The 21,237-nt window shown below is 43.2% G+C and overlaps 1 protein-coding gene across 3 annotated transcripts in view; it reads left to right on the top strand.

Annotated features, from left to right (window-relative positions):
• PATJ (PATJ crumbs cell polarity complex component) overlaps positions 1–21,237 on the top strand; it is a 370,230-nt gene that overhangs the window by 106,127 nt on the left and 242,866 nt on the right. For all 3 annotated transcript variants that reach the window (XM_055139113.1, XM_055139112.1, XM_055139111.1), the window contains exons 18-21: positions 6,412–6,621; positions 7,917–8,036; positions 9,436–9,831; positions 18,445–18,568. In XM_055139113.1, the coding sequence (XP_054995088.1) occupies positions 6,412–6,621; positions 7,917–8,036; positions 9,436–9,831; positions 18,445–18,568 (850 nt within the window). The remainder of the gene's footprint in view (positions 1–6,411; positions 6,622–7,916; positions 8,037–9,435; positions 9,832–18,444; positions 18,569–21,237) is intronic.

Here is a 21,237-nt window from a genome sequence, read left to right as displayed (position 1 = left end):
TGAACCATAGTGATGACAGTGGAAAGAGAGAAGAAGGACTCTGTCAGGAGTGCTCTCCCCTTTCCCCGGCGGGCACACCTGTGCCGGTGACTTGGAGAAGGCATGAAGGAGTGAGCCTGAGACCTGGGCTGTGTGGACAGAGATGCAGTTCCGGGCTGCCGAGACTCTGAAATTGCCCATGTTCATAATACGCAGCTGGTAAATACACAAGCTCAGTAACAGTAACAGGTCTCATTCCCCAGACCCTGAAAAGAGCCTCCAATTGTTGGGAAGAACGAGTAAGGAGAAGCGGCTAAAATCTCAGGGCTGTAGGGGGCTGGAGCAATATCACAGCAGGTAGGGCATTTGTTTGCCTTGCAGACAACCAACCCTGGGTTCGATTCCCAGCATCCCATATGGTCCCCTGAGCACCACCAGGAGTAATTCCTGAGTGCAGAGCCAGGAGCCAGGAGTAACCCCTGTGCCTCACCAGGTGAGACCCAAAAAGCAAAAATAAAAAAACTCAGGCTGGGACAAATGGAGATGTTACTGGCACCCACTCGAGTAAATTGATGAACAATAGGATGACAGTGAGACAGTGAACCACAGCATTAGATTTTAAAGGTGCCTGTCAAGATGGCAGATTTGGGCTAGGGCGGGGGTGAGGGCAGGAGAGGGAACTTGACACTGGTGACAGGGTTGGTGATGGAACAAAATGTATGTCAAAAATCCAACTGTGAATAACTTTGTAATTCATGGTGTTTTATCAGAATGAAATTGGGCGGGGGGGGGGGGCGGAATATCCAGTGTTAACAGCCTATTTGAAGTCCTCAAAATTCTTTCTCTTGAATGCTCTTCGTGCTGATGTTATTTTTTTATTTTCCTCCTTTCTTCCTTTCCTTTCCTTTCCTTTCTTTTTTTATTTATCTAATTTTTTGGAGCCACACCCAGTGCCCTCCTGGCTACTCCCGGCTCTGTGCTCTGGCGTTGCTCCTGGTGGAAGGCCTTGACCACAGAAGGCCTTGCTGTATCAAGGATCCAACCTAGGCCTTCCGTTGTCTAAACGTGGGCTCCTGCCCCAGGTGGAGTGATTTCATTCTTTTGTGATGCAGAGAGGTCCGACGGGTTGCCTCAGGATTTCACAGCTCAGAGGTGCAGGATTCCACTCTCCTTGTCTCCTACCACGGGATTCTGATGGAAGTTGACTGCTACAAGGTCTCTAGGGGAAAATGTTCATAACTAGCTGAATTGAAGCAAACATTCTCTTAGGGCATGTGCAATAATATGCTTGCTTGTTTGTTTCAGAGAGAGGGGAAAAAAATCCTTCAAAGGAGATGACCTGGCTTTTCCGAAGGGTGTGCTTCTTGGAATCTGGGATGAGTCTTTACTGCCCTCTGTTGATGCGGCTAAGACTTCTTGGTTCTTGGCTGCAGTGTTCCTTGCAGTGTTATTTACCAGAACAAGAAAAAAAAAAAAAACGAGAGGTTTAAGAATTATGGTAGGGCCTAGAGAGATAGATAGTACAGCAGTGGGATGCTTTCCTGGCACACAGCCAACCTGGGTTTGATCCCCGGCATCCCATATGGGCCCTGAGCACCACCAGGAATGATCCCTGAGTGCAGAGGCAGGAATAAGCCCTGAACACAGTCAGATATGTGGCCCAAACATTTTTTTAAAAGTTTTGTTTTAAAGAATTATGATAAAGGGGGTGTGTGATAAAGTGACTTGGAGCTGTCTTGGAGGTGTGGGTTATGCAGTTGACCCCAGTGCCAGCCCAAAGGCCCTGCCATCCGGGTCTCTCCACTCCATGACAAAGTGTGCAGTTTCTCCAGCACTGCAACTGAGAGTGTGTGAAGCACTGCAGTTAAGAGTGTGTGATCTCGGGTTGTGGTACCAACAGCAAAGGGAAGGAAAAGGGGGAAGTGACGATCGAAAGTGATAAAAACTGATAGAGACTTTCAAAGCCTGTGTGGGATGTAGGAGTTGAGCAGAGCTCTTGACAAATGTCTGCGTAGCGTTTTATTCAACGTAACATGGGCATCACAGTGAGGAAGATATTTTCAGAAAACAGACTCTTCTGACTAGAGGCAGCAAAGTCTCAGAAATTGCTACTGCCGCAGACAGCAGTAGCTGCAGGAGTTTGTTTTCTTCTTCTTCTTCTTCTTTTTCCCCCTCATAGGACCACTTCTGCACTGCGCTCAGCCCCTAGAAAGGACTGTTCCTCATTAAAGCAACTTCCTTCCGCTGCATGGGAAAGCGCAGCCTGAAAATTTATCAGAGAACAATGAAGGAGCGGTTGTGCATCCCGGGACGGCATCAGGATGGGTGGGAAGGGCAGGGGAGGGGGATTGTATAAGTGATAAAGAAGCTGCCCCCGGGTTCCCTCCTGCCGGAAAAGGGGGTAACGGATTAGGGTTCCGAGAAGTGGCAGCGTCTGAGCCTGGTTGAACTGTCATGAGTCCACACACCTGGTGCTAGTTTGGAGCCTCTGCACAGGCACAAACTGCACCGTGCATGAAGTAGGTGCTCACCGTGACTGTGTCGTGGCAAGGGAAATCGATTCATCTCTCCACTTCCGTTACTTCCTGTTTCATCTTCCTTTGCCATGTTTCTAATTAGCATTTCAACCGGGCTGCCTTTGGAAAAGCCAGCTCACCTCTTGGAGTCCTTTTTGAGAAGTTGCAGCCATAATTCCCTCCACGCCACGGAGTGAAACCCTTTATCTACTCCCGGTGTGTTTTTTTTCAACTGTTTTCATAGGAAGTTGAGCAATTAAAAAAAAAGGAAATAATGCTTGCTGTTTTCTCTGCATTTCATGAGGGGAATAGGCTATTGTGTACCTTCCACGTCCCCCCTCCCCCCCATAAAAAAAAGCCTTTCATCAAAAACTGACATCCTAAATGAAGGGCATAATTGTACAGCTTATTTATTAGCATGTCAAACCTAAAGTGTAATGGTTTCATATTTCAGAATGAACTGTGTGTTGTGATTCATGGTCGTCGGTGACAAAATAGACAGCTCTTTCCTATGACGGCCCCAACTGCCGGCTCACATACCACCGTGCCTTTTTTTTTTTCTAATTACTATTCTTTTCTTTTCTCTTCCGATGCAATAGCTCCCTCTACTTGAAAATATTGGTGCACATAGTTTAATTCTGTGTATTTTATTAATGAGTTTCCGTGAGTCATTTTACTTTTCCAGATCTCTTCATAAATATAAATATGTGATGTTATACTTAGGAGTATTTAAGAAATTTACTGGGGATGGGGGGGGGGCGGGCAGTGAAGGTGTGGTGATGCAGAGAATTATCCTGAATTTCTTGACTGGGGAAGTAGGAAAGCAAGGGTAGTTAAGGAAGGTGAAATAAATTGTGCTTAACGGCATTTTTCAAGGAAGTACTATGTGGCCGTTGATGGTTACAATGTGGTGTTTTTGCTTGAAATTCTGGCCAGTACCTACAATAAGCTTTGAGTTTTCTATACACAGAAGTATAGAAAACTGGATTGAAAATTTCCAAAGAGCTGTTAGATACTTCAGACATATCCTGGAACTCCAGATTTGCACTTTGCAAAAACGGACTTTGTACACCCAGAATAGTGCTTTTCCTCTTGTAGTAAAGGAACTAGTAGTAGTAAAGGAATCCCTCCCTCCTGCATTTTTTTTGTGCAACAGTATGTGCCAAATGAAACAATAGAAGCAACACAGGCAAATCAAAACAAATGCTACTATGGTTGTGGTTTAATTCTTTTGTTTCCCTGGCAAGGTGAGGTTCATGGTTAGTCTGGAGACCTCCACCAGCTGAATAAACGAAGGTCATATACTAGTCCAGCATTTTTCAACCTTTTGGGACCTATAAACCAGCACCTGTTCTGCATATGGGTCCACCCAGCACAGATAGAACCCAGGCAGTGGACCGGTGGCTTTCAGCCTTTCTGCATCTGCACACTGGCTACTGGTCTTTAGAGCTGTGGTTGAAGACCCCTGGGCTAGACCACTCATCCTCTATGTGAATCTCTTTCTTCCCCAGCTACCAATCTCTGTTCCCAAATTCATCTCTTGCTTTGTTGTGGAGCGAGTGGTAACGAGATGGGACTTACAGCCTGGTTGAACCCTGGCTGTCCTGGTGCTGCCTTCCCAGTGGGTGATCTTGCCAAGTCCACGTGGCTTTCTGAATCTCAGGCTCCCCACCTGCAAAGTCTGACAGTGAGTCTATCCGTGCCCTGGGGCTGTGAGAGGAACTGGTCGATTCAATGATTGTGGGTCACACACCGGGGTCACTTCTGGCTCTGCACTCAGGAATTACTCCTGGCTGGGAATCGAATCCGGGTCGGCCCTGTGCAAGGCAAACACCCTACCCACTGTGCTATCACTCCAGCCCTCGATGAAAAATTTTTTTAAATGATAGTGGGGAGTTCATGTTACTCTTAAAAGGAAAAAGAAAGAGAGAGAAAGTGGTATTGGGATGACAAATTAGTTTTTATCAACCAACTGAATTCATTGAATGCTGGTGTTATCTTTGGTGCTTAATGGAAAGGAACGCGGGACTCTCTCGGTGAGTGAGAGGAGATTGCCTGTTGCACTCATTTTCTATTTTTCTTTCTTTTTGCAATACCCGGGATCCAAAACAGGGCCCCACACATCAGAGGCATGCACTTTACCACAAAGCCACACCCGCAGCCCATTATCTGTGCATTGGAATAGTGACCACATCGGGACACCTACACCATGTCATAATCTTATCACTTTTGCTTCTTTTAGCTTATATTTTTAAATAACTTTTAAAATTTATTTTAATGTACAAAAAAGCTACAACTATTGATACAATTCTTAAGTTGAAATTGGTTAGATAAGCAAAATCCAATATTAAAATCAGTAGGTATAAAAGCAATTTTTTTTGTGGGGGAGGAGGCTCTTTGGGTCACAACCAGTGATGCTCAGGAGTTACCCCTGGCTCTATACTCAGGAGACAGTGCTCAGGGGACCACATGGGATGTCCGAGATTGAACTTGCATCATCAGCGTGCAAGGCAAACACTCAATCCACTGTGCTATTGCTCCAGCCAGAACTCAATTTTTTAAATGGGAAAATTGTTATATTTCATTGCTGGGTTGTTAAGTTCTTGTCGGAGAATTGACTAAGCTATTTATTGCTAGTTGAGCCTTCTGTGTTATTGTTTTTTTTGTTGAGTTTAGTTGGCTTCTGTGTTACTGTTACTTTTAACTTCTGTGGATATTTTATGGTTTCTGTGTCTTTTTTTTTTTAATGTGATTTAGCAAGAGGTTTCTATCCTGGTGGAATGTGTAAGGCTGGAAGATTTGTTTCTTAGGACACTGACCTTAGAGTTCCCTTTGCCCAAAAGTCCAAAAATCGTAGATGAGCTGCCCTTAGATTGATAGATAATCATGTTAAGGGTGTCAGAGAATCTCAGAGCTTTTGAGTTGAACAGAATACATCACAAAGTTGTTTTTGATTTTTATTTTCTCTTTTCAATATCTATGGGTTGAGCACTCAGCCATACAGTTGAAATTATTAAGGGTATGTCTTCACCAAGAAGCAAACTGGTATTCATGCAAATGTGTAGTAACAGATTGTAGACACATGAAACAAGACCTCACGTGAAGTTAGAGGAGCGAGAAGAGACTGACACAGAATGACCTGTCTCATATGTGGGATATAAAGAAACATAATGGGGGAATAATGAACACCAAAGACAATGGAAACAAAGAACATGAGAATGGGTATTCAGAAGGAAACAGGCCTCCCGAGGAGGGTGGGGACAGGATGGGCAATGACTGTGGTAGACGGAAGCGTTCAGCCAGGAGGAGGAGGTGGTGCTGAGAGGTGGTAAAGTGTTATGTATGAAGCAACAGTGCTGTAAACCACAGTCACTGTCACTGTCATCCCTTTGCGCATCGATTTGTTCAAGCGGGCACCAGTAATGTCTCTCATTGAGAGACTTATTGTTACTGTTTTTGGCATATCCAATACACACAGGTAACTTGCCAGGCTCTGCTGCATGGGCTCCATACTCTAGGTAGCTTGCTGGGCTCTCCGAGAGGGGCAGAGGAATCGAACTCGGGTAGGCCTTGGGAAAGGCGAACGCCCAACCGCTGTGCTATCGCTCCAGCTCCACAGTGCAAAAACTTTTATTAAGAAGGAAAAAAGTACCTCTCCTAGAAGTCAATTAGTGGGTGGGAGGCACCTGGGGTTCTGGCGGGGCATTGATGGAGGGAAGTGGACACTGGAGAAAGGATCAGTGTGGAAACATATGCCTGAAACCCAATCAGGAATAACTGTGCAACTTCACGGTGCCTCCGTTAAAAAAATAAATAAATGAAGTGTTTTGAGAAGATTAGTCTGTGAAGACGAGCCGCCCTAAGGTATGTATGTGGTTCCAGGATACTGACTCCTCTTTCTTTGCTTGGTCCCCAGGACCCCTTAGACCCTACAAAGTCAGTGATCGTGATCCGCTCCCTGGTGGCAGATGGTGTTGCAGAAAGAAGTGGGGCACTGTTACCCGGGGACCGCCTGGTGTCAGTCAATGACCACTATTTGGACAACACCCCGCTCGCAGAAGCCGTGGAAGTGTTGAAGGCCGTGCCACTGGGCACCGTGCACCTTGGCATCTGTAAACCTTTAGTGGTAAGTTGAAGGTTGGAGCCACAGTATAGGAAGCCAGGACAGGGCCGTCGTCAGAACTGTGGGTTTTGGAGGTACAGGCAGACACCTCGTCTCCTTGCCCTGTTCTGTTGCTTATTCCATGCCTGTGCCCTTGGACGCGTTTTTTAAGGCACTGTGCTTGCAGGATCAGAAAATAAAGGTGTCAACCTCATAGTGTTTGGAAAATAAAGATGATTTGTTTATATTCATGAGATGCTTTCCTTTTTAAGTTTATAATGTACAGCACCTTTCTTATAGGATTCTCATGAAGATTAAGGTAAGACAAAGCATATCAAGTAATGACCGTAGATTGAGGTCTCAGTAGGACTTGATAAATAGTAGCTGCTATGACATGAGATGGGGCTTGAGCTTAGAAGGCCCAGGCAAGAGGTAGATGTAGCTTTTCTGACGAAGAGTCACTGCCCTTCACCATGATGGAACATTTTAAATACGACCCGGATGATACTTATATATTTCCTATTGATGAAATTCAGAACCTGCTACCCCCAAAATACACTTCCTTGTCATACTGATTACTTTGAATTCATTTCTGAAGAAACAGCAGGTGCAAAAGAACACAGTGACACTGATTTGTCTTTAGAAGCTGTAGAGGGAGCCCCTGTTAAAGAACCTGGCCTGACAGACGGTAGAAAGTGCCTGACACCAGGGAGAGGGGACATAGAGCCAAAGAATTGCATAAACAAACTTTGTGACTTTTCACTCCTAATCTACAACCCCCAATCTTTCTTCTTAATTCCTCTTTGCTTAAAAAAAAGTTGTAAAAATTAAATAGGGGATCAGAGAGGTAATAGAGCAAGTAGGGCATTTGCTTTGCATGTGGTCATCCGGCTTGGATTCTTAGTACCCCTGAGTCCACCAGGAGTGACCCCTAAGTACAGAGCCAGGAGTAAGCCCTGAGCACCCCCCAGGTGTGGCCCCCAAACAAGCAGCAACAACAACAACAACAACAACAAAGCTGCAAACTTCCACTTTCAAGATAAATAAGTACTAGAGATATATTATATAGTGACTAAAAATGAATACTGACTACAATTATAAGAACTGCTCTGTGTATTTGAAAGTTGTGATCATAACTTATTGTAGGAATACATATAAACTGCGGTAATCATTTTTTGACATATAAATATATCAAATCGTTATGTTGTGGATCTAAAATGAATATGTTATAATTCCATTATATTTCAATTTATAAAAGTTTCAGTTTTGACAACAATATTTCTTCCGCTGTGCTTAAATAAAAGTAATTCTGCTTTCAGGAAGATGATAAAGAGGAAGAATGTCATTATATTCTACCTTCAAACAGTAATGAAGACAAAACTGAAGTTTCGGGAACAACTCAGGACATAAGTTCATCTTTAATACTTGAAGCACCCAAGGTATTTAGTAAATTTCTTATTGAGTGCTTTTCTGTGAGCTGCAGTTTATATAATATAGACATAAAGTTTGTTTTCTCTCTCAGCTAAATATGAATTCTCTGATTCTCCTCCCATTATTTATTTATAAGCAAAATCTTTCCCATCTTATATCCCATTGCCTCCATAAATGGCATGGCCACATGGATAGCATTTTTAAGGAATGAGGGTGGCCATTTTTTTTTATATATCACTAATATATTTTTAAAAATTAAAATGCTGGACCATAGCAGTAGTATGATGGGTAAGGCATTTGCCTTGCATGTTACCAGCCCAGGTTCAATCTTTGGCACCAATATGGGCCTTCAAGCACCACCGGGAGTGATCCATGAGCAGAGAGCCAGGAATAAGCCCTAGCCCCCAAACCAAATGAAACCAAACCCGAACAAAGATAATTAGATGGATCTGCTGATTAATGAAATGTAAAGTTTAAAGCATATTGTATTAATTTCTTCCTGCTATACATTTTACTGTAGATAAAAATAATATATTTTTTTGTGATGGTATAAGAGTTATACTCAACGTAGTTTCTTTTTGTGGATGGGGCACCCAGTGGAGCTCAGAGGCCAATCCCAGTGGTGCTCAATTTCTGCAGTGCCAGAAATAAAACCCACAGTGCCCCAGGCAGAGCCTGTACTCCAACCCTTTGAGCCACCTCCATTGCCCCCAGGGATCATACTAAAAGTATGTAGACATATATTCCTCATATCTTGCTAATAGAAAATGATTTTTAAATTTTTTATTTTTATTTTTTTCTTTTTGGGTCACTCCTGGCAATGCACAGGAGTTATTCCTGGGTCTGCACTCAGGAATTACTCCTGGTGGTGCTCATGGGACCATATGGGATGCTGGGAATCGAACCCGGCAAACGCCCTACCCACTGTGCTATTGCTCCAGCCCCAAATGATTTTTTTTAAAGCAGTCAGGTAGCTGTTATTTCTTTGGAGTTCCTTAAGGTGGGATTTCCCTAAGTAATCATTTGAAGTGGGTCTATATTTACTGACTGCTTCTTCTTCTTTTTTTTTTTTTAATGATCACTTCTTATTTGAGATGCATAAGTTAAATATATTCAGTACAGCAGCATAACAAAATTCTCTTTCTGATTGAGAATGCCCTGGTGGTTAATGTCTATTGACCCTTTTGGAATAGTTTGGAACAGCCTTGGGCAGATTCCTGCTTCTTTGTGTTTTCCCTTGGCTGGGGGGAGGGTCACCTGGAAGAGCGCTTTCTCCTCCTTGCCAGTGGAGGCCTGTCTGTCCTAAACAAGCAACGGGGGTGATGCTGGGTGTATTCTGCTCTTCGTGTACAGAGTGTCTTTTCAGAGAGGGATCCTTAAAGCCATTTCCGCCACTTCCACTTACAGGAATTCAGAGATGAGCCCTATTTTAAAGAAGAGCTTGTGGACGAGCCCTATCTCCGTTTGGGGAAATCTTTCCAGTCTCGGCAACACGAGATAGACCACAGCCCAGAGGCCTGGGAGATGGAAGAATTCTTGACTCCCCAACTGCAAGAACTGGGGGAAGAAAGGGAAATGCTCGTCGATGAAGAGTATGAGCTCTATCAGGATTGTTTGCAGTCCATGGAGATGTACCCCTCGCCGCACATTCCCGGGACAGCTCCTCTCCCCACCGGGAGGGAACCCCACTATGGTACCCAGTGGGTGCAGGAAGGCGAACCCTCTGACCTGCAGGAAGCAAGATCCTCGATGAGTCTCTATCCCCAGGAAGTGCGGCAGTACGGCTACAGCCCTGAGCACATGGTAAGGGGGGGGCAGCGGTCTGCCCTTTCCTGCCCTCCCATCTCTAGCCTTGCTCCCAAGTCCAGCAACTTGCAAGAAGTAACTGATGACGTGGAAACGCTCTTTTCGTAACGCATCACTTTCCCCCTGCACCGCCCTTCTCTGCTGCCAGACTGTGAACCCACCTTTCTGCCTCGTTACAAGCTTCTCCTTAGAATCAAGAGATTGCGGCGGTTTTGCTCTTACAGTGTTTTTTTTGCCTTCCTTTTAGAGCACTATTTTTTTTTTCTATAATTATCCACTTCAAAGAAGAGTTCCTTTGCCAGTTTTTTTTTTTTTAATTCCCCCAGGGAGCTGTAGCTCTGTATTTCTCACATAGTGCATTTGTCAGGAGGAATCAAGACAGAATTAGTTAAGGATATATTGTTTATATCTTGCTCATCCACATTTTCCCTTCACTTTCCTTGTAATGCTAAATAGTAAGTCACTGAACTCTAGGAAATTAGCCTTGACATGTGCAATACTGCTTCTTTACAGCCGGGTAGGAAAACATTCAATTTTAATAGGCTTGCCCTGGCTATTTAATGACCAATAAATAGTGTGTGTGTGTGTGTGTGTGTGTGTGTGTGTGTGTGTGTGTGTGTGTGTGTAAAAAATTAGAGTGATATGCACACATGTACATGCACACACACATATATACATACATATGTATGGAGAGAGAGAGAGTGTGTGTTAACCATTTACCAGCTGTAATCTTTCACAGGGGTCATTTTTTAATGCTTTATTTTTGTTTGCCTATTTTCTGCCCCAAATGAACTGTCAAGCAAATAACATGTGATTGACTTTCTAGAAACAATTTTATTTATTTATTTATTTATTTATTTATTTATTTATTTATTTATTTTGTCTTGTGGGTCACAACCAGTGATGCACAGGGGTTACTCCTGCCTCTGCACTCAGGAATCACTCCTGCTGGTGCTCGGGTGACCAGATGGGATGCTCGCCCTACCCGCTGTGCTATCACTCCAGCCCCTAGAAACATTTTTTGAAAGTCCTTGTGAGTGGCTCGGGTGCAGGCAGGGCTCCCTCCCTCTCCCCGAGACCAGCAGCTTCCTGGCAGTGGGGTGAGTGAACCCCGGCCCACATTCGCTCCTTGCCTGCCTTTCCTTCTCCTGGCTCTGCTGGGAGCCCCACTGCTGAGCAAAGCTACGGGCTCCATGGGGCTGGATGGAAGAGCGTGAAAGTGACCAGAGCCGCCAAGGTGCTGCCCTTGACATCGGCACTTCCTGTCTTTGTTCGGCCTCTGCCCACCACAGCTCTCTCGCTACTGCTTTATCCTTAACTGCTTGTTGTGGCTATTTTCTTCAATAAAAAGAAACTTCTCTTAGGGGAGGCACACCTGCTGGTGCACCAGGCTTACTCCTGGGTCTGTGCTCAGAATTCACTCCTGGTGGTTCTTGGGAACCATATGTGGTGCCAGGGATCAAATCCAGGTCAGCTTTGTGTAAGGCAAGCTCCCTACGTGCTTTATTTCTCTCTGACCCTCCCCCCCCCCAACCTTTAAAAACTTTTCTATTGGTGCTACAGTGATAGCACAATGGGTAGGACATTTGCCTTGCATGAGGCTGACCCAGGGTTCGATTCCCAGCATCCCATATGGTCCTCTGAGCACTGCCAGGGGTAATTCCTAAGTGCAGAGCCAGAAGTGACCCCTGTGCATCGCCAGGTGTGACCCAAAAAGCAAAAAACAAACAAACAAAAAACTTTTCTATTTATCTAAAAATATAATGCCACCAGGAATATATTATATTAACATATATACTTCTAAGGCTATGGATAAGTTACATGCATATTCACTATTTATTTTATAAAGTAGACATTCATATTTAAAACCCGATAAAATGCTCGTTTGGGACCTATCTAACATTTAATGATAGGATTTTACTCAAATTCTTTCAATGCTTATTGATATGTGTGCTATGACCAACATCACTTTCTGACCACTTCATCCAGCCGTGGAAACTAGCTGACTTCCTCTCCTTCTAGCTCCAGAACCAGTCATTTTTCAGTCCATACTGTCAGTCAAAAATGTATCCTGTCTACAAACGCTCATTTGCATAACATGAGGCTTTTACAGACATTTCTCTTGTAGGTTTATTTGATAATCTTCACAATGTAGCCACTTACTCCATTGTTTGCTAAAGTGCTCTTAAAAGAGCTTGTTTATAGCAACATTCAATGCCTGTCATTTGAAGGACATGTACCCTGATTACCAAATCTGTGTGAAATTTCCCAGCGTTCCCCAGAGTAGCCTCTATAGGCGCTCTCAAGAGAACGTTGATTAAAATTGTTCCAGCTCTAATGTGTCTTGCCTAAACAGTACTTTATTTCCTTTAAATAATTATATGTTCTCCCTTTGTACGTTAGCTCTTCTTTCTTTCCCATACCCCAGCACTGATCACAGTACAAGATAAGGGGGAAAAAAAAATCTTTCCTTGCTTAGAGTTTCTGGCTGGGGCTCTGCAAGTTAAGTGACAAATTGAAAGATAGCAAATTAAAGCCAAAGAAACAAGAGAAAACCAGTTTCTGAACCCGTGGCCAACATAGAGCAGAGTTGCAGCAATGAGTAATTTCAGGAGTGCGTCAGAATCTGGATTTGTGTAGGGTCGCTAGACAGAAGGAAAGGTTTGCGCTTTTCAGGGTAACGTCTTGGGCAAATGGAGGGAAGGTCAGTATACTGGGCAGTTGAGAGAAGATGAGGTGTTTTAGTCGGATTTCTCACATAGATTTTTCTCTCCGTGCTATTTCTGAGTTGACAAGTACAGCTGCCGGTTCAAGAATCTGGTGATTCATCAGGAGAGGGAAATTTTCTGTGCCTGCTGGTTCTCAGTTGTCTTTTGCCCAAAATATTCCTTATGCCAAAGTCATATTTGGGAGTGGAATATTTTGACCCCCCTGTTAGACACACACACACACACACACACACACACACACACACACACACCCCATTTGGCTGTGTTTCTTTATCTGTCCTGCTCTTATTTCTGTTTTTAAACTTTATTTACAATTACTTACAAAATTTACCATGTTGTTCGTAATACAGTTGTTTCAGGCACTCGGTGTTCCAACACCAGTCCCCCCACCAGTGTGACCTTTCCACCAGTGTCCCCAGTTTCCCATCCCACCCCTCAAACTCGCCCCCTTTCCAAGCACAAAATAATGGATATGGCTTGTTACAACAAGACGGCAAATGGAATTATAAAACAGTTCAGTAAAAGAAAATCTGTGGAAATTTTTACCTCACAGTGATGATATTAAAATCGTCTGAGGATTGAGTGACTGTTTGGGGCTAGTTGAGCCTTCTGAGGTAGTTTTCGCTCAGTGAATTTTGAATTTAGTGGACTCTGTGCAGCTTTCCCATCCAATTCGCTTTGTTTCTCCTACTGGGCTTTCAGTACTGTGGCATTTGAACGTGTCCAGGAGCTGTGGAACAATTCAGTGTCTTGATGTCTCTTTGAGATTAGTTGTGGAGCTGTGGAGAGGGGCCATTTATATGCAGGAGGATGTGCCAGATGAGTGGAATTCCTGGGTTTTAGGCAGGGCGGAGACTTGGCCCAACCCCATCTCGAGAAGGTTCCACAGTTCTCAGCCTGGAGACGGATCTATCTGAGAGTTTCAGCAGCTTGGCATCTCTTGGAGATTAGCTCTGTCCACTTCTTGTTTCTGATGGGCCAGCAGGCAGTCAGATGGGGTGGCTGGGGTGGAAGAGGTGGGAGAGAATGTCAATGAGTTCTCTGGAAGAGATCAAACCAAGATGGAGTTTATAGAAGTTACACCGTCACTAACTTTAAAGTAGCTGAGAGAGCAGGAAGACCAGACTCTCTCTGTGGACACAGGAACTGAGGCTGTTAAGACTCTTAACTGGTTCCATCCAGCACTGGCCAGAGAAGGCAGAGAGCCCTCCCAAGAAACAAAAGGCTGTGATCAGGACATGGAGGTAGACCAACAAAAGTTCAAGCTCTTCCCCTTGACAGCATCCTAGCAGTGGACTCTCAACTATCTAGGAAGTCCCACATGGGGACAGTTTGGGAGAAAACTATAAAACCAACTTTGCAAAGGGAAGCAGCATACATCCTTCTTTGGGGGTCACCCACATCTGAACTTGGGACGTGTAATTCTTTTCATCGATGGGGCACCCTCAGCATTCTCCCCCTCCAGAAAAGCCCATCTTTTCTCTTCAAGCCACTAATCTCACTTTTCTCTTAATCTCGAAATAAAACTGTTTTACTTCATCATTCATCTTTTCCTGAAATTCCTTTCTGGGAGGGGAAAGCAACAGACCTGTCATGAATTGGGGAAAAGCTTAGGACCGACATCCTCCTTCTGCCCAGAACAGTGCCTCCCTCCAGCCTGAGTCCCAAGGCTCCCTGAGAAAGCAAGAGGCAGGGATTAATTTCTCATGCTGTGTAGATCACGTGTGACTCAGTGTAATCTGACGATTTCCAAGCGAAGCTGGTGGAATGCGAACATCCACGGTGCACAGGTTCTCTTGGTAGACTTTCTCAGTCCTGTGCCACACACACCCACCCACCACAATTCCCTGGGAAACTGAGGTGACACCCCTCTTGAGGCCAATACTCTCTTACCCCTCTTCACATCATTAGCTGTAGTAATCCTCTGCAGTAGTGATAATTGCTTCTTGCATAATATCACAAGCCCTAGGTAATATATTTTAAAAACACACTCAAATACCTTGCAAGTATGGCATTTAGTGAGTGTTGTTCCAAAGTGTAGAGGAAATTTATCACCCCATCTTTGCTGTATGACTTATTTAGAGCTGTCGATATAGTAATATTTGTGAAGTGCAAATAGTACACAAGTACTTCAGAGTTTATTATTTTTCTTTGTCAGCTATTCTCTTACCCCATTTTAGTTGAAGGGCAAAACCATCAAGGTTTACAGACCTAGTTTTTTAAATTGTGGTAAAGTAGAAAATACATTTTAAAATACCATTTGGATCATTTTACACATAGAGTCCCAGAGGCACCATGATTTGCACTGTAGGGTTTCATATATATATATATCATTGTCATCACTGTCATCCTGTTGACATTCATCTTAGCCCTAGCAGCCTCTCTTTACTCATTCTTCCCAGTGGTGCTGCATCGGAGGCTCTTTCAGGGTCGGGGAATGAGACCCATCATTGTTACTGTATTTGGCACATGAATACACCATGGGGAGCTTGCCAGGCTCTCCCATGCGGGCAGGAAGCTCTCGGTAGCTTGCCAGGTTCTCTGAGAAGAACTAGGCTATAAGAGGTCGTGTGGCCACAAATGCAGCCATGCACTTCCAGGAGCATTGTTTTATAGTCTCTGGTCTTTACTAATACCACCCAAATTTACAGATAAAATAGAATGACACTCTAGTGTTAGATAATAAAAAGATGTTCTTAATACTACCAAAATATCTGAGACAGGGCACATTTCTTCTGGATTATACGTGCTCACTATCTGCAACAGAATCCTCCATAGGGAGATATTCAAGTCACTTCCCTTAAAGTATCAAAATAGCCCTAAAGGATTGTATCAATTCCCCCAGAAAGAACAATTTTCATAAAAATGAGTCATACATATTTTAGCACAAACGTTTCTTCAAATGTCTTTCTATACACAAAATATTTATAAAATACCAAGCATTAATGTTTACTAATCACGACTTTAAATAAAAATCAATATAATTATATAAGCATCCCTACTACCATTATACTTATACTGTTATTAAATATTTTGCAAAAATCTTCTTACTTACACCATAGTTAATAGGAAAACTCATCTTGAGACTTGCAGATCCAGAAACACATCCTTAACTCTGCCTCTGGCTAGAATTTCAGACAATTGAGAACATTTATCATTTCCCCAAATGTCTGATGTACTACATTTCTCATATGCATTTGTTCCAAATCTATATTTAGAACCCACAATTAGAATTTAGAACCCAATCAGAACCTTGGTGCTTTTAGAATTGTCACTTCACCAGGATTTCCTCCACCATTGGATGTTGAGGTTTGGGGGGAAAAAGTTATGTTTATTCATCTTTATGTACTCTTTGGAGAAATACCTGTACAAATCCTTGGTCCATTTAATTTTATTTTATGTGTGAACTATACATATAGCAGTGTTCAAGGTCTTCTCTCTCAGTGCACTGGAAGGGGGCGAATCACAGCATTACCCAGGGGACCATGTCGTGGCAGATCCTAGGCCTTTATTTTGGTTTTGGGCAACACCTGGCAGTGCTGAGCAATCACTCCTGGCAGTGCTCTGGGGACCGTATATTGGTGCTAAAGATTGAACTGGGGTAAACCTCATGCAAGGCAAATGCCTTAACCTTGTACTATCTCTGCAGCATAAGCCTAGGCATTTTCCAAAAAATCTGATTCTTTTCACTCAAAATTATTTATGTGGAAACAATCCTACACCCTTAATTTCCTTCTTTAGCAAAAAATAATTGAATTTCGGTGTTGAAGCGATAGTACCTCAGGCCAGACACTTGTTTTTAATATCTTGGCCCTGGTTCTATCACCACCACCCCATATGATCGCCTGAGCCCTTCCAGGAGTAAGCCCTGAGCACCGCTGGGGGTGTCCCCCTATCCCCCATGCAAATTGTATTAATTTTTCCAAAGTTAAAGCCTCACTATTTGCTAAATCAAAATCTCAGGTTCAGGCACCAGTTTTCTTATTTCTCAGTTACTAGTCATTAACTTTCTTAAATGCCCAAATGATCCAAATATTCCTATAAACATTTTTCTCTCTCAGAGTCCTTTATATTATCTGCTACAAAGATTTTTTTCTGTTATAGTCTAGGCAATTGATTGGTCCTACATCCACTTATAACCCTATTTAACATTTGAGTTGAATTCTATACTCTATAGGCTCCATTGTCTGATAAAGTTACATATTATAATCATAATCTAAAAACAAGCTAGGAGCATTTGATTTATCTGTTTATTCCAACTCCTTCCTTTTTCTTCTTTTCTTTGGTGGGGGGATATCCTCAAAGGATTACTCCTGGATCTGTGTTCAGGGGTCACTCCTGGTGGAGATTGGGGGACTGTGTTTGGTCCCAGGGATTAAATCAAAGATGGGACATGCAATACAAGTGCCTTACCACCCTAATATTTCTCCAGCTCCAAGGGAAGTCTTTTCTTACTGCTAAATATAAAAGATAAAAGAGTTCAGGTTTGTTTGTTTTGTTTAAAACAACCCAAATGTCCAATATAGAGAATAAGTTCTCCACTTCAAATAATTGAAATGTATTCCTATGACTTCTATAATGTCTTTAATAAATGATATGCTTATAAAGGACTGGATCGGTAGCACAGCGGGTAGGGCATTTGCCTTGCCCGTGGCTGACCCGGGCTCGATTACTCTGTCCCTCTCAGAGAGCCCAGTAAGATACCAAGAGTATCCCACCCGCACGGCAGAGCCTGACAAGCTACCTGTGCCGAATTCAATGTGCCAAAAACAGTAACAAGTCTCACAATGGAGACATTACTGGTGCCCGCTCAAGCAAATCGATGAACAACGGGAGGACAATGCTATGCTGATAAAACTTTTCCCAATATAGGGACTGGAGAGATAGTAGAGAGGGTAGGGCACTTGCCATGCATGTGGCCAACCTAGGTTAAGTTGCCCACAGCCTGTATGGTCCCCCAAGCCCCACCAGGAGCGATTCCCTGAGCTGAGTCACAATTAATCCCCAAGCACCACGATTGTGGCCCCAACCCCCAACAGCCCCCCAGAAAGCAAACTAAACATATTTTCTCCTATATCAGCATAAAAGACTTCAACGCAAATAGTGTTCCTGGAGTGATAATTTGGAAAATTGTAAAAGGCATGTATACAAAGGGGGAGGAACATGCATTCAGTTACCAATAGTGCTGTGTGAAAGCTTTAGGGTTAAGAACTGAGTGCTCCCCAAAATAAAAAAAGGGGGGGGGCGGAACGATAGCACAGCGGGTAGAGCATTTGCCTTGCACAAGGCCGACCCAGGTTCGATCCCTGGCATCCCATATGGTCCCCCAAGCACTGCCAGGAGTAATTCCTGAGTACAAAGCCAGGAGTAACCCCTGAGCATTGCTGGGTGTGACCTAAAAAGCAAAAAAAAAAAAAAAAAAGAAAAGAACTGAGTGCTCCCTGCAGTAGGAACACTGGGGAGGCAGGGCAGAGATTCGGAGCTGAGAAATTCACCCAGTGTTGGGGACCAACACGGTTGCACCCCAAACACGGTTCAAAAAGGAGTGTGTATTGGCCACTGGTTCTGCTTAACTCGATAGATCTCTGCTTCTTCTACCACCGTGAGTGTTTAACCAAATCCACTTATTTATAAAACATATTTTTTATTAAAAAGTCCAGTGTTTGGGGGGGTGGGGGGGGAAACAGGTTTGACTGGCCTCTTGTTTTGCAAATATTAAGTTTCTAGCACAAGTTACAGCTTTCCATGGGCTAAACGGCCGCGGGGGAAATCTGTCTGGTCAATCCTTTTCCACGTTTGCTGTTATCTGCTTTGAGCAACATTAGAGCATTGCACATTTATCATACACTCCTAATGCATTTCTGGTTTTCGTCCTCTCAAGATGAAAGAAGATTTTGGCAGCGATGCCCTCCCCTCCATGCCTTCCACGGAAGGAAACAATCAACAAGGCAGATTTGATGACCTGGAAAATCTTCATTCATTAACTGAAAGCAGCCTGGATTTAGGTTCGTGGGTTTTGTGTCTCATAAACACAAATGACTTGATGTTGCAATTTTTCCTTTTTGTTTTTCTCTATGTCATGAATTTCACTGTCACCATGTCATGCACTAGGGTGTTGTGAATGTGCTTCGACCTATTAATGACAGTGCTGCAGTATATCTGGAAGAATAAACGTATTTCCTCTTATTTCCATTTCGAACTTTCAGATTCTGCTATCTCAAAGTGTTCCATTTTCTTTTTCTTTCCCCTCATACTTTTTATTAGCAGTCTGGATTAAAAGGAGTACCTTACACAGTATCTGAAATGTCTCTACTAATATATATTAAAATCTCTTATGCTATTAAGTGATACTGTTAGCTCATTGAATGGGGTTGTTAAATATTAATAAAGAGAGGCATATTTTAAACATTTATGAAACATTTTTATAGCCATATATTACGGTCAATTTTGTTACATTAATAACTTAGTTTCCATTAAAGAATTCAGAAAGTATAGTGTCTCTCCATGCTCCTCCAATATTGATTCTTATATATTTTTGAAGAGTTTAAAAAATAATATTTCTTCCTCCAATACCAAAATATCAAATATCTTTATAACAGTAAGATCCTAGGTAAGACTGACTGTTCAATTCTTCGTGGTATAGGAAATTGTAGTCATTGTGCAGGATTTATGGTGTCCTATTTTTGGGAAAAGGTCCTTCTGTCTGGGCAGTTCTCATAATGTGTTGTAAGAAAGAGAGCTACAGAAAGTTATAAATTTAGGATTCTGCTAAGTGCAATCTCAATTATGGAATCCTTGATAAAAATTAAAGGTATCTCTAAGCTGATAACAATTGCCTATGGAATAAAACTATTGTTTTGTTAATTTTTCATATCTAAGGATGGAGAGCCCAATTCTTGAATGGGCTCTGTGACTAAGGAAAAAAAAATTCTTTTCTCCAGAACTCTCCCAGTGTATTTGCTGTTTCTGTTCTTTTAATTCATTGTATTTCTCTAACAGACTCATCTGACTCTTAAATCAGCATCTCCCAGCCTTTTATCCCACCCGAGTCTACCTCTGATCTAGCTTCCTTCCTGTGGTCCCCTCTGTCCTACCCAGTGGCCTCCATTTCCATGAGTTTCACTTGGAATATTCCGGGGGGAGGGGAGGGGTTCATATGGCTCCCAGTTAAGAAATACTCTACTCAATATTTGGAGACTTCCTTCCCAAATGAGGGAGTGAAGAAGTTAGTGAACCCTCTCCATTGAATTCCTTGCTGCTACTTCATAGTCATCTCAGCTCTCTTTGGGACCAGCTGCTCCTTCATGAGAGAGAACTCACTGAGGCATTGTGGGGTATTGAGCAGCTTTCCCGTCTTCTAGCTCTACATCCCTTTGGTCCTCTGACCCCTACACATGAGGACAATCCCCAGACATTACCAAATGTCCCTTCCCAGTGTCCCTGCCCTAAGTGATTCCAAAGTTACTTCCGCTGCCTTTGCTGCTGCTATGAGCTTCTGAGAGCTGCTGTAACAAGTTACCCCTGGACTAATGTCTTGACCCACAGGACCCCAGTCTGGTGCTGCTCTGGAGGACAGGGTCCCACTCAAGGTGCTCCCCCAAGGGCTACCGGGAAGAGCCTGCTCTTTGCCCCACCCATGTCCCGTGGCTTCTGCATTCCTCCCTCTCACCTCGGCCTCTGTTTTCACATGATCTTCTCTGCCCACCACTTGGTTTTAATTTTCTCTAAAGACGCACCTGTCAATGGATTGAGGGCCACTTGTGTAATCCAGGGCGGTGTCAAGATACTTTGTTTAATTGCACCTGAAAAAAATTGCTATTTTTCAAAGAAGCTTCCATTCCTTGTGAGAATAGTTAAAAAAAAAAAAAAAAAAAGAAGCTTCCATTCCTAGGTTTAAAGGAATTGACACGTGTGTTAGGGAACACTATTTAACCCACAACACTGAAATGGAACCTTTTGCCGAGCCCTGGGCATTTATTTTTTTAAGTTTATAGCTCTGAGAATGAAGCCTGAGCTTTTTGACATATCTCAGCTCTGCCTTCCTAGGAAAGTATTCATAACCCTGTGTTTTTGGGGAAAAAGTTGAGAGTCTCCGGGACACTCTTCAGAGGGTATGAGTTGTGTGTTAGCACTAATCTAGGGTGGACTAAGAAATGATTGATGGTCAACTCCAACCAGCTGAATTCAGTCTCCTCAGAATCCCACTCGGCTTTTTGAGATCCCTGTCTGGCAGAGGGGGGGCTGGTTCGGTTCGGTTCCAGGCACCTCTGCACCAATCTGTTACGTAATCCAGCAACTCTCCGTGTGTCTTTTAGTGTCTCAGTTTTCTCACCTGTAAAATTAGGGATTTGGGTTTTCTTAAATCTCTTTTAAATCAGTAGCTCTTTGACCACTCTATTAATGAGACACAATTTTAAATGATCAATGAACATTAATTCAATGAGATGAACATTAACATTCAATGAACATTAACACAATGAAATTAATTTAGAAAAACTGGGGCTGGCTAAGTGCACACTTTGCATGCAGCAAGCCGGGGCTCAGTCCCCAGCACAGCAGATGGTCCCCTGAGGGCCAGCCGTGGGAACCCCCAAGCACAAAGCCAGGAGTGGCCCCTGAGTACCTCTGGGTACGGCCTCCCCGTGAAAAGAATTGGAGGTATGGTTTATTATTT

This window comes from Sorex araneus, chromosome 5, assembly GCF_027595985.1.
Source record: "Sorex araneus isolate mSorAra2 chromosome 5, mSorAra2.pri, whole genome shotgun sequence".
In the NCBI taxonomy this organism is placed as follows: domain Eukaryota; kingdom Metazoa; phylum Chordata; class Mammalia; order Eulipotyphla; family Soricidae; genus Sorex; species Sorex araneus.
This window is presented reverse-complemented; position numbering and strand designations above follow the sequence as displayed.